Genomic DNA, 14,119 nt, shown 5'->3' with positions numbered 1-14,119 from the left:
GGATAAAGCTTAATGGGTAGAATGCCTGTCTATCGTACATAGAGCCCTGGGTTAGTCCCTAGCACCACATAACCTGGGTGTAGAGTTCAAGGTCATCCTCAGTTGAATAATTTGAGGCCAGCCTAGACTACAGAAGACCCTGTCTCAAAAACTATGTAATATGTATGTATTCATGTGTGTGCTTATTTTACAGAGGAGAAAACTGCCTCTCAGAGAGCAAGATCACATAGCTACTATGTTAGAGCATTGGGATAAACTCACACGTCCATCCTAACTCTGGGCCCATGGCACCATGAGGCCCTCACCCCAGCCTTGACAGGTGCTAAAAGCACTCCTAAGCTGAGCCTGGCTGTCACTTTCCTGATGGTTTGCTTCCAAGACCCAGTTCAAAGGTTCCCTCCATAGCCCCTGTCAGATGGCTCCCCCTGGCATTCACTGCTCTCAGTAACATTTAAACAGTTCCCCCCTACCCCCTGCCTGATGTGCTTTCTAAGTTGAAACTGACATCCAACTTAGTTTCTCCATCCAGAGTTTCTCTCTGCCTTGGCCTTGATCTTTGACCTCTGTTCTTTGCCATTCCCAGTCTTTCTATCTCTTATCTCTGCCCAGGACAGGCAGCACCCTGAATCTCACTGAATATATTTGTGATCTAGAAACGTCCCTTCTCTCTTCTGTCTGTAGTTTAAGGAACAAAGTAATACAGGTGAGAATGTGCAAACATAGCTGAATTTCCTTAAGATCTTTGATATGCGTGCCTGTGTGTGTGTGTGTGTGTGTGTGTATGTGTGTGTGTGTGTGTGTGTGTGTGTGTGTGTGTGTGTGTGTGTGCATTGCAGGGTATTCCTTACGTAGACTTTTATCTTGCTCTTTTATGGTTATGGGAGAACTAAGGAAATGTTGTTTATTTCTTTAACTTTGGTTTAAAAATCAGTTTTACAGGTCTTTTCTCATCTGATTTTTTACCTAATCTCTAAAAGAATTAGGTGAGTTCACATTTTTTTTTTTTTTTGCAGCTGAGAAAGTAAAAAGGTTATCCAGTGATCATGCAGAGAGGAAATCTCAGATCTGTGCAAACTGACCACACCATAAACTAAAAGATCTAACTGTTGTTCAAAGGTTTCCTGGTCTCTTTTCCGGTAGACTGGTCCGCTGAAATGTCGGAGGGTCCACACTCACAATTACATTAAAGGACTCAGGAACAACAGAAAATAATACTGGGCTAATTTTCCTTCCTTGCTGGGATCACCGGTTAGAAGTACAGCTGAAATGGCACCCGAGAGCTTCAGTAATCGTCCTTTGGCTGAATCTGGGTCTTAGAATATGCAGCCCTTTCTTTCAGCTTCTAAATGTGTGTCCAACATGAGAGGGGACAGTCATTCACACTGTCTGCAGAAGGTGTCACCATGTTAATGGAATGCAGAGCCAATCACACTCTCAAAAAGCATCTCGTTCCTTTGCTATTGCTGGAGAGGAATGATAATAATAAAAACTTCAAACCAAACTCTCCATCAAAGGTACAAATTCTGATCATGTGACCTTTGTGCTGGCTTCGTGCAAGTTCAATGAGACCTCATGAAAACAAAAACCATGGAAAATGTTAGAGAAGAACATTCTAGAAAGAGAAAACCCTGGAAACAACATTCTGGGAGGAGTTTTTAGGCACAGGAGGGAGGAGAGTGTGCTAAAACAAGGGGTGACAAACGTCTGTTGCAAAGGACCAACTGGTTGAACATTTTAAGCTCTGTGGGTCATCCAGTCTTGGTTGTAACTGCTCAGCTCTGTTGAGCACAAAAGCAACCCCGGACAACACATAAGCAAAGAATCATGGCTGTGGTGCACCACAACTTTGGTTATGGATCCAGCGGTGTGAATGACACAGCATCTTCAAGTGTGGTTCAGTTGATGTTTGCCCCCAGTCTTAGCCATGTAAAAACCGTGAGCGTCACTCTTATTTCAAGGGGCTATACAAAAACAAGCACCCAGCTAGATTTTTGCCTGTATACTATATGTACTGCAAGGGGTAAGGAAAAGAGTGAAGGGGAAGCTGTAGAGAGGTGGGTAGGCCCAGGTTGGGCTGCACGCAAACCACTTGATAGAGGTCAACAACACTGTGGTGCGTCTGGACACAGCCAACTGTTTGGAAACAACAATAGCAACGGAGACACCAATTAAGACCGTGTTCCCGTAGATGCTGTAGAGGGATAACATCCCCAGCTGGGAAGTAGACCCTCAGCCACCAAGGACCGACTAGCAGGAGGATAAACTGTTGAAGAACCCATACAGCAAGAGGGCACCTACTTTACACTCAACTGATGTCTTTGGACACAAATTTCTTCTTTCTTTGGTGGTAAAGCACTTGTCTTGGTTCAAATTTCACATCAGTCACAGAAAAATAGGTCATTCTACAAAGTGTCAAATGTAAGTGATGAAAACGAGCAGACACATGGGGTTATGTTTTGTTAATGACTCCATGCTCTCTTATGCTTGTCCATACATACAATGGTCAGGATCACACATCAACTTCACAGAGGCAAAAGTACCTGGATTACTTGAGGTACATTAGTTGTGGGTGTGTTTGGCAATGTTTCTGGGAGATCAATGATTGGTGAGTATTGGCTCTTTTGAAACGGATGTATATAATGTAGTAAGTCCATATTATGGTATGTTCATATATATATATATATATGCCAGTATAATTTGTTTATTTTTCCTTCTGCTCAAGGACTAGCTCTTGAAATAGTAGGCTGAATAGAGCAGATCTGCCGCAGTGACATCAGAGAGAATTATCCCATCTGCTGAGGGAAGGTCAGAATAAAGTATAAGGAAAAATGGTGAATTTGACTTTTCCATCTAACTCGGGGCACAGTGCTCCTGGTCTGTGGGCTTTCAGGCTGAGGCCCACACACATACATCATCTTGTAAGGTTTGCAGGCCTTCAGGTTTGGGCTCATTTCTACCCCCAGCGTGGGTCTGGGGTCCAATTTCCAGGTCTCTAGTTGTCAATGACAGGTGGTGAGACTTCTTAATCACGTGAGCCAGTACTTGTAATAAATACCTTCTTCCTTGTATATACACACACCATATATGTCTGTATCTATGTATATGCATGTATGCTTGTGTGTGTGTATATACTGATATGGATATGTGCATATATTCACATATTCATATTAAGGGATGAATATACGTATGTCTTCATGTTTTGCTGAGGCATCTCACATAGTGAAACATACTCTGCTGGTTAAAGTGTACCGAGACATCAAAACCATTGAACTTACAGTGGTTATGAGAACACGTTTGGTTACTTACTTTTTCCCTCCCTTAGGTTTATTTGTACGAAGAGGACAGAGGGCAGCCCTTCATGTACCTCACAGCCCAGGAGTTATAAAAGTCCTTCTGTCCTCACCTTGATAAACATGAAGAGCCTTTATGTGGTACCCTCACGGCGGCCCGCACACCTCGTGGGAGCCTGCACTCAGGGCGGGAGCTGGTCCCCAGACATATCCTATCAAGCATCTGCCAAAATGCTATTTTGGTACACAGGTGTTCTGCCTCCATGGCCATAAGCTAAACATCTGGCTAGAAGACATTTTCTTCAGTTTCCACCAGATGTTTGTTGTTATGGAATAGACACAGGCATGTAATTAAAGTAACTTGTGAGTGAAATGCTGAGTTAACAAATAACTCGGGGCTAATCTTCCATTCATCCCGAATGTGACCGTGAATAAGGCCACCACTGTCATTACAGCTGCATATCTACTAATGAAGCCCCTAGGAGGGTCTACGAGTTCATGTCTGTGGGCACTCATCTGAGGATTGTGAATTTTCCTTTTCATTCTTGGAGATTCCGTTGAAGCATCCCGAGGAAGCTGTTTTCAATCTATGGTCTCAGGGGCTAAGAGATATCTCACAGAGCTTTTTAAAGGCACACATTTCTCCCATGCTGGCTCCAGGCCTCCTCCTCCTCCCAGTTCCAGCTTTTAAATGGAAAAAAAAAAACTTAGGCTCACCTCTCTACTAATATCTTGAGTATATGTTTTAACAAAATAGCTTTGGTTTAAAACGAACCGTACTGGGTTACAGGACCAGATCAGTTTGTCAAGTCAGAGCTCTTTGTTGAGGGAAGTGGGTCTTTAAGGAGTCTGAAAGCCTCTGTCATGGTTTTTCAGTGCTGGACATTAATAATTGACGATGTACCTATAGATCTTTCTTTAATTACGGTTTACTTTTCAGTTCTTGTTTAGACCGAGCTCAAAGCCCACTCTGCTGGGGACGTAACGAGCCTCTGCTCTACAGTCCTTTGCCATGCTTCACTCCTTCCTAACCGTACGAGGCTGGCATTTGCTGCTATGATAGAATACCCAATAGTCAATGCTTTACAGAAGAGTTTTGGTGGAGGTATGGGGAGAGATTTTGCAGTGGTTAAGAGTTTCTATTCCAAGCACCCACACTGGTGACTGTAACTCACAGCTCTAGGGCATGCAGACCCTTCCAGGCACCCACACTTACGTGCATAGGCGCATTGCCCCACACAGAAACACACACATAATTTAAAAGCTATTTATTATTACAATTAAAAAGCAACTATTATTATTGATTAATTATTAAACTCACAGTTCCGGTCCTTCAAAAGCAGGTTCTAGGAACTGTTTAGTTAAGGTCACATCACACTATGGCAGATGGCATCAGCATAGAACTCACACAGGAAGATGTAAGGACGTGGCAAGATAGCAAGCCACATGGGTTCAGGGGACAGGCTTGCTGTTCTTTCTTATGATGACTCACTGTATTTGGAACCAATCAGGGTTCCAAAAGAACACTTTAACTCTTAAAGCTGTCAACTAAGACCAAATCCACTTCTCCTGGGCCCCACCACTGAAAGGTTGGGCACACAGAGGGACTTTAATTAGGTTCACCTCCCATGTAACTCCATTAGCAGTGCCCATGGCACTGCTATTCTGATGTATGGTGGCTTGAACATGGCTGGCTGTGTTTTCTTTCTCATCTCCAGTGATCTGAACTTGAAGTGTGACTAGCAGACGGTAGTACCAATTGTTCTTTTCTTTCTGTCCCTTTCAATCAATGAACTGTCTTTCCCAGGCTGGAACAGGATCAAACAGGTAAGAAGTAAATCTGTTTGTTACCCCGTTGAAGGAATCAGAGAAAGGACTGAAACAGCTTGAAGGAGCTTGAGACTCCATATGAACAACAGTGCCAACCAACCAGAGTTTCCAGGGACTAAGCCACTACCCAAAGACTATACATGGACTGACCCTGGGCTCCAACCTCATAGGTAGCAATGAATAGCCTAGTGAGAGCACCGGTGGAAGGGGAAGCCCTTGGTCCTGCCAAGACTGAACCTCCAGTGAACATGATTGTTGGGGGGAGGGCGGTAATGGGGAAAGGATGGGGAGGGGAACACCGATATAGAAGGGGAGGGGGAGGAGTTAGGGGGATGTTGGCCTGGAAACTAGGAAAGGGAATAACAATTGAAATGTAAATAAGAAATACCCAAGTTAATAAAGATGGAGGAAAAAAAAAGAAGAAGAGGGAAGCCTGACAGGCAGCGATAACCCCAGAACTCGGAGGTGGAGGCAGGAAGGTAAAAACTTTGAGATGAGCGAGCCTTGGCTACACAGCGAATTCAAGGCCAGTCTGGGTTGCTCTAGACCCAATTTCAAAAACAGATACACAGAGAGGAGCTTAAAGCCAGGACCCAGAGTTTGAAGTTCAAAAACAAACAGGCAACAACAACAAGAATCAAGATAGATTATTGAGTTGTGAAGTTCCACACAGGTCCAAAAAACTTAAACATTTTAGAAGCTTTTAAAGAAGAAGTTATTTGTGGAAAAAAAACCTCTAAAAAATGTTAGATATCAATACCCAAAACACATCTCAGAACTATTACAATTCTGGAACGAATGACTTTCATCATGACATAATCTCAAAAAAAAAATCATCATTTTTTTCACCCCAAAACCCGAGGAAAGTAGAGTATGCCTAGAATCTGTGCCCCGACCCCACCACCACTGTAACATGCTTTGGGTGTGTGCTGTAAGGGTCATTAATTAGGTTCACATTATTTACCCCTGGAGAAGAAAATCAGAGGGAAAGCTGGATAGAAATGAGTAGTTTTGCTTGAGAGCTTATAATGTAGAAGTAAAAACACTGCCTGGGGATCAGAATGTTTCTCAGCAAATCCCCTGAGTTATGGATTAAGAGGCAACGAGGGAACAGTAGCAATGTCTTCAGTAGGCCAGTGAGTTAAGAAATCTTTGTGCTCCTTTGAGGTTGAAGAGGCGATTTGGAAATTTACAGCATGATTTTTGAAACCATAGAAGGACTCCATAATTTCCGCTGCTCAGAGAATGAAGTCTAGACTCCTCGGTCTAGCTCTGCCCACCTCTTGCCACGATCCACGCCCTCCTAACTCTTTCTTCCAACTCTCAGAAGGTGCCAGGCTTCTGACTCTTGGTGCATCGGTCCCAACTTGTTCCTCTGCTCAGTACCTCTTCCACAGCTGGTACGTGATGTCACGGCTTCCTCCCCCTACCTACATGCTGAAATCTAACTTCCACTGCCCAGAATGTGACCTTATATTTACTTACTTACATGTTTGTTTGTTTAGAGACAGGGCCTTACTATGTAGCCCTGGCTGGCCCAGAACTCACTATGTAGACCAGGCTAGCCTCACATTCAGAGATCATCCCATCAAACCTTTAGGTGGGTGCTGCAGATCTGAACTCTGGTCCTTGCGTTCTCACAGCAAATACTTTACCGACTGAGCCATGTCTCCAGCTCTACTTTGCTGAGTTTAGGGTCACGCATTTGAAATTTCTCTCCTTAATCCCTAAAGGCATCACAGCAGTTCTCGAATGAACATCAGGACAAAGCTACGGACCTGTTCTGTTCTCACTTCGCTTTAAAGGTAGAAGCTTGGGGAATGATGACAGCAAAACAACTCATGACAGCTTCTGAAGTCACAAGCCTTCACTTTGGACAGGAACAGTCATCACACAGAGGGGGTGGAAGAAGAAGAGAGAGAGAGAGAGAGAGAGAGAGAGAGAGAGAGAGAGAGAGGAGAGAGAGACAGAAACAGAGACACAAAGAGAGACAGAGACACACATACACACAGAGGCAGAGACAGACAGACACAGAGACAGAAATGGGGGAAGGGAGAGCTATCCTGGAAATTTTAGAGTTACATTCCCCCTTTTTCACCACAATATTTATTGCTAAGCATTGGGTAATTTATTACCCAATGTAAACTCATGAGTTTCATGATTTTGTAACACAGGAAGCTTTGTTTCTGTTTCCGACAAAATAAAAGCAAGGAGCAAACACACTCAAAAATGTCTCCAATGTGTTTTCGGTTTCACAGAACCCCCTTAAAGGCTTGCACATCAACGCATTTCTGTTGCCTCTGCTAGCCTGTGACCTTTAGCCTCGTCTTGATTCACTTTGTACTCCACTGGAAGGATCTCTGCAGTGATCTCTCTGCACAGACTTAGCCTTATATTGAGCATGTGCTCTGGCAAGTGTGGAACCCTCACTGTGCATTCTCTTGTGTCCTCCTACCAGAATTTTAGGACCATGGAGGAGTGCCCCAGTGGCCAGCACAGGAGTGATTCCAGTGGACAGAACTGGAACATTAGCTGGCAGTCTGGCGAGCGTACTTGGGCTTGAGTTAACAAGCTATGCAGTGCGCCTTCTTAGAACTGTGATGTGCAATTCTAAGGGCTGTAATAACAGCTAGAGGCCATGTTCTGCCATCCCTGGGATGCTATATTGGAAATCGACATGGCAATTGACTAGACTGTAAAAAAAAAAAAGAAAAAAAACCTTCCAGGTGACAGTGGTTTTGATTCCTTTGGTTCACTGCTATATAGCTGGTGCTAAGAAGCATTTTTTCTGGACACCTGGCAAATATTTGCAAGTTGGTGATGATTTTATTAAAAGTATCTCATTTATCAGTAAGCTAAATTAGATGTCCATTTTAAAAAGGGGGCTCACTCTGAGTGTGTCTTCAGTTTCTCCTGCTTGCCAAGCTGTTCTCATAAGAGAGATCTACTGGCACTCTGTTTAAATAATTATTGTTCTAACTCTCCTGAAGAGAAAGAAATCACTATCAACACCCCAAGAAGATTCTGTAGGATATCCATCCTGTAGGTAAAATGAAAAAATGCAATCTGAGGATATATTCTCATTTTATTATAAAGCAAATGGTACTCTTCTTACAGACTACCAAAAAAGATTTTTCTATATTGACTAATTTTCCACAGAGCTGTGTTTGTGCATGAGTACCTGTGTGTATGTGTATCATCAAAGAGCCAAGAAATATTTTGTGACTTTGTGTATCGGTACCATGTGGATGTTCTGAGTCTTATTTGTATCTCTGATCTACTGTGACATTTCATCAAGGGCATAAGAACACGGTGCTATTCATCCTAGGTTTTATGAGCTGAAGGGCTTGGAAAATTGCAAACAGTACCTATGCTTAGGGAAGCCCCAGGGACTCAAACAAGTTGTTGTGTGTGTGGGTGTGTGTGCAGGGGGTGCTGTGATGTTTTCCAGATTCCTGGCTCCTGATGAAATGACAAATACGAGTTTGTAGGGAAAGATGTTATGAGTTTATTTTTAGAGTGTAATCCCAGAACCTGTGAGGCCGAGGGAGGGAGATCCTGATTTCAAGGCAGCCTAAGCTTGAGACCCTGTCTGTGTTTTCCTACTGTGAGTATTGACCTGCACCGGGAATATATGTGAATCTCACTGGCATCTAGGAAGTAATGTGTCAGTAGCTCAGAGTTTATTTTGAAAGCATCATCAAATATGGATGCTTCTCAACTTGTAAGATGCCTGACCCCCATAAACTCATTAGCAATGGAGCATTGTATCCTAAAACTCTATTGATACACCTGGCCTAGAGGAAGTTATAATGTAGCAACTGGGACAATGCAGGGTGTGGGCCGTTTCAGGTGGTGATTTGGGGTTGACTGGGAGATGAGAATGTCTGTGATTGCCCAACATGGCAACAAAATATTACGCTGCTTAGTGCTAGCCCAGGAAAGACTTACGTTCAGAATTTGCAGGATGCTTTCTACTGAGTCCTTGTTGCTTTTGTACCACTGCCTAATTGGAAAATTGTAAGTTAACAAGTGTTAGGTTCAGGACCATCTGCAGTGATATCTCAGACTCTGGGCGTGGATGAGCCCCCAAAGGGAAAAAACAGATAAAATGAGAAAATAAGAGGGTTGAAGATAGAATGCTTGGAAACACCATAATTTAGGAGGCTGGCAGCAAAAGAAGAGCCAGCCAAGAAGTGGAACGGGACAGAAAGATATCACAGAAGCCCAGCGGGGGATGGGAAGTGCAGTCTGCACACAAAACAGTGAGCAGACGAGGATGGGAAATGGCACAGTGGAAAGATTACTAATTACAAGCACATACAATATCTATAGGTCTGTTTCTGAGGATAAAATTGCAGGACTCCACCTCTGTGTGTGTGTGTGTGTGTGTGTGTGTGTGTGTGTGTGTGTGTGTACACATTCACGTACATAGTGGAGGACAGATTCCAGTCTTCTATTACATAAAGAAAATATGAGCAATTACGATACATCTTCAATCTTGTTTCTATTTAAACAAGATTTCCCTATGTAGCCCAGGCTTGCCTTGAACTTAGGGCTATCCCTCAACCTCCCAAATGCTGGGATTACAGTTGTGTGCTACCACTGCTCAGTAACTGGGATTTCCTTTCAACTTCTCTATCTTTTCTGACTTCCATGGTGTTACATTTGTATTTAAATGTTATTGAAGGAGTCTGGAGTGAAGGCTCAACAGTTAAGAGAACTTATAACTCTTGCAGAGGACACAGCTTTGGATTCCAGTACCCAAATGGAAGCTCACAACCACCCATAGCCCAGTTCCAGGAGATCTGCTTTCCTCTGTTGACCTCTGTGGGCTCCGGGCACACACAGAGTGCACATCCCTACGGGCAGAACACTCGTGCACACAAAATCCAAATAAACGAACCTTTGAAGATGCCATTGAAGTATAAAACAAACTCTCTGAGGAAGTCTAGACTATTCTGCATGCACTCAGAGAGAAGAGCAAGGAGTTGCGAATTCAGAAATATTTGCGCTCTATGTGCTGGACCCTAGGCTAATGACAAATCAGGATCGTGAGAATGACTCTGATGTTCTGCAAGTAAAGGAAGACTGTTGGCTTGCAAGGGTGGGATGTAGGCATTTGCACTGGTAGCATGGGAAGCTAGATGATTGTCTGCCACCACATTAAACAGATGTCACGTGTCTTATAATCAATATGGCCTTTATTCTGTAAGCTCCGGATGGGTTCCTGAGGGGCAGAGAGTACAAGAGTTGGGCTTTAAGTGAAGTAAACTCCTGCTTACTTTGGCTTGCTGTGTGTCTATTGGTGTGGAGGAACCCAAGGAAGGGGACCATGGTTCTCAGGAATTGTGATGATGGGTCTCATCCAGAGACACTGGGGTGCTGCATGGACCCATAGGCCATGATTGATCGTGACTGGCTGTGTAATGATATGACTGGATGGATGGATTGATAGATGGTGTGGGAAGGAAGGTATAAAGAATAAAAGAACTGAGAATAAAAGAACCCAAACAGTCCAAGGAAACTGTTTGTTGTGATTTCAGGCCATAGATAAGTAGGCCATTGCTTCTTCTGAAACAGTTTGATCGGGCTGCACTTAGAGCAGGCAGGACTATTTCCGGATGGAGAATCTAGTGAAGACACAAACGGGAGACCAATCATCAGGGAAGCAATGAGTCAGGATGCTTCCTGTATTTGGCAATGGGGTTTCCAGGACTAGTCTCTGTGCATGGATACACCAAGATGCCCGCTAGAGATCTGTGGACATGGCCCTCTCTGGCTTCCCTGAGTTTTCACGTCTGAGGAAGCTCCTGTCATAGATACCAGGACGGAGACATTGGCTGGCCTCACCAGACCTCATTGTTTCTTTGGTTCCTTGGGCCTGCAAATAACGGATGCTGACCGGAGATAAGAGGTTCAGAAAGACAGCACGTTGATGGGGGCAGGAGGAGCTATGCATGCCTTTCCTCTCCCTGGTCTAGGGAAGAGAAGACAAAGGGTGGGTACAGATTTGAATAAACATAGATTAGCACATGCCCATAACTCCAGGACTCAAGAAGATGACCCTGTCTAAAAAAACAAACAAAAAGACACGAACAAGCAAAAATAAAACCAGCAGAATAGCAACAGCAAAGAAAACAACAACAACGGAGATGGCTCTATGGAGGGAGGGCACTTGCCAAGCAAGTATGGGGAGTTGAGTTCAAATCCCCAATACACTTGAAAAGCCAGATCTGATACGTGCCCACTTAATTCCAGTGCTGTGGCTAGCAGAGACATGAAGATTGCTGGAGAAGCTGGCCGCCAGCCTAGTTCTAGTTTCAAATCAATAATGTAGACAACAACCGAACAGGATACTCTAGTCTCTGTGAGTCCATGACTTACATACATGCACACAAGTACCACACTCACCAATACACACAAGAAGCCAGAAAAAAAAATGACCTATGGTTATTTGACTTAGGTGCCTGGAAGTAAAGACGGACAACTACCTTGCAGTTTGTGTATTCCTGTGGTAATTGATATATGAAATATAAAAGGAAGGATTGCACAGTGTTATTATGGGAGAAATAAAGGACACTGTGTGCAAGAGGGATCTATTTTGAGACCACAAGGCAGGGTCCTTAATCTCAGCCATATCCTTCCACAAGTGCATGGATACTTTCCTTTTCCCTATGTCTGTGGAATCCAGTAATTCTGTGACAAAGAGGAGGTAGACTTATTTTTCAGAGGTTTACACATACATAGTGACAGTCTCCTAGGATGGGGCTTTCTCTAGCGGCTAGAGAAGGCTGGTGGAGGGCTGAGGAAACTGTAAAGCAGGCAAGAAGCAGGTGTAACTATAAGGAAATACTTTTAAATCTAAGTGACAAGAGAGGAGGAGGTTCCAAGCGAGCTGGCCTAGTAGAGCCAATAGGCTTTGGCCGCTGCACCTGTCATAGGCCCTCTTCTTGCATTCTGTATTGTCTCCACCGCACAGCACTGAGGGCAGCAGTCAAGGGTGTCCAACTAATAACGTCGTCAAATTTGAACTCGGTAAGGAGTTAAGCATTAAGCCTTCGCTCCAGAACCAGCTCCAATCAAGACATTTTAAATTCAAGTAACTCACACCGTAGTCCATCTCATCTTGCAGAAACGGAATGTGTATGGCACGGGCATGAAGTAACTTTGGAGAGTGACTTACTAGGGAAAGGCCTTCCTAGCCATCCTAGACTTCCACACAGAGTGCCAGGTTAGTCCTTCAGCCCCCCTCACTCCCCCCTGTCCCCCAGTAGGAGATCCAATAAAGCAGGGGTGCAAGTAATGCCTTCTTTTCAGCTGACTTCGTTCCTTACATTCCTTTGCAGCAGGAGACTTTCCAAGATGAGTTTGTATATGCAGCCCGAGCACAGCGGTTCTGAACACTTAACCCACAGGTCGGGAAGGTTCCCCAGGCTTCCCAGGCTCTGTCTGGTCCGTCTCCACCTTCAGGTAGGATGCAGAATCAGGTATCTCCGTCCTTCCCTACGGCCACCTTGTGGTGGCCAGCTCGCTAGCCAGCGCCTGGCCGGCCACTTCTGGAGCCCACACTCCCAGCGTGGCCGCGGTGAAAAGCGCGCGCCCCTCGGCGCGCGAGCCCCACACTCACGTGCTGCCGCTTGTTGCTCCCCGCAGCCGCGACGTGGGGAAGTGAAAATGAAATTGACTTTTCCGAGAAATGATGAAAGCCGCGTAGGCCACCAATGAACAGCGGCGGCGAACTTCCGCACCTCCCGGCTGGTGGCTGGAGCCCTCCCTCTGCCTCCACCTCCGGGTTGCACAAGCTTGAAACAAACACTGGGGAGGAAGGGCGGGGAGGGAGGAGGGCGGAGGGGGAGCGAGGGAGGGAGCGGGGCCGGGAGAGGGCGGGGGTGGGGGGGATTTCCAGCCTCGGCTCCTCGCAGTTTCCTCTCCTTGTTTTGCTTTCGATCTGGACTGTTCTCAGGCAAGCCGGGGAGTAACTTTTAGTTTTGCTCCTGCGATTATTCAACTGACGGGCTTTCATTTCCATTTTACACACCCTAACAACACTTACACCTTGCGGGATTGTATTGGTAGCGTGAAAAAAAAAAGCACACTGAGAGGTAACATTTTTTTTTTCAAATAATACTTGTGGCTGTGCGTGTGTTTTCTCTCGAAAGCATGTTGATGGGGACAGGAGGAGCTATGCATGTATGTGCGTCCTGATGCTTTGACACGATGTTTTGCAGACGGAAAATGCCGGGGTTCATAAATATTAATACCAATTTTTGGAGGAAGAGTCGGCGCAGTTATGGATCATCTGATTTTAGGGGAAGCAGGGGTCTGCTGCTGGTGCTGCTGGTGCTGGGGCCGCTGAGGCTGCAAGGAGGAGGAGGAGGTAGAGAGGGAGGAGGAGGAGGAGGAGGGGGTTAGTGGAGGTTTAATTTCACTTTTGGATTTGCAGATGAGAAGAGGTGGCTCCATGGACGCAGATCTGCTCTGTGTGCTTCTGCGCTCCAGGTGTCGTGCGTTGTGGGTACAGGTCCGCTGGAGTCTGGCCTCATTTAAAATAAAATTGTGTGTGTGTGTGTGTGTGTGTGTGTGTGTGTGTGTGTGTGTGTGTGTGTGTGTGTGTGTGTGTTTACAGACACTGTCGCCACCAGGTTCGAGGAAGGGAACCGGGTTCTTCTCGGTGCCCGGCGGCCCTTCTTTCCTGGCGGTCTCTGGTATAAATACACTGGCACCCGCGGTCCCTAGTTGCCCGTGCCCGGGCAGTGACCACTGTAAACTTGAAGGCTGCCGTTAGGCGGTCCCAGGATGCGCTCGTCCGCGGAGCTTGGGGTCCGGTGACTGGCGTCGGGTGTCGGGTGCCAGCGGCCACTCGGGCCCGGCGGGCTCCGCGCGCGGCTGGGCGCGGGCCTGGCCGGTGCGCCCGGCTTCCTGGGGACTGGGCCGCTGCCACTCGCCAGGAACGTTGCGTCCTCCTCCCGGCCGGCCAGCGCCTGGCCTGGCCTCTG

General features: G+C 45.6%; 2 protein-coding genes across 17 annotated transcripts in view; one reads left to right on the top strand and one right to left on the bottom strand.

Moving 5' to 3' along the window:
* Erich1 (glutamate-rich 1) overlaps positions 1-14,119 on the bottom strand; it is a gene marked incomplete at its 5' end in the record, with an annotated part of 52,793,804 nt that overhangs the window by 29,999,762 nt on the left and 22,779,923 nt on the right.
* Irf2 (interferon regulatory factor 2) overlaps positions 11,975-14,119 on the top strand; it is a 111,848-nt gene continuing 109,703 nt past the window's right edge. For 3 of the 17 annotated variants that reach the window (XM_087587887.1, XM_087587886.1, XM_087587882.1), the window contains exon 1: positions 13,050-13,225. Coding sequence is in view for 8 of the 17 variants with exons in the window: in XM_087587867.1 (XP_087443993.1) it covers positions 12,486-12,593 (108 nt within the window). In the remaining 9 variants the exon portion in view is untranslated. 17 annotated transcript variants of the gene reach the window in all.

This window comes from Rattus norvegicus, chromosome 16, assembly GCF_021556685.1.
Source record: "Rattus norvegicus strain SHRSP/BbbUtx chromosome 16, alternate assembly SHRSP_T2T, whole genome shotgun sequence".
NCBI classification, from domain to species: domain Eukaryota; kingdom Metazoa; phylum Chordata; class Mammalia; order Rodentia; family Muridae; genus Rattus; species Rattus norvegicus.
This window is presented reverse-complemented; position numbering and strand designations above follow the sequence as displayed.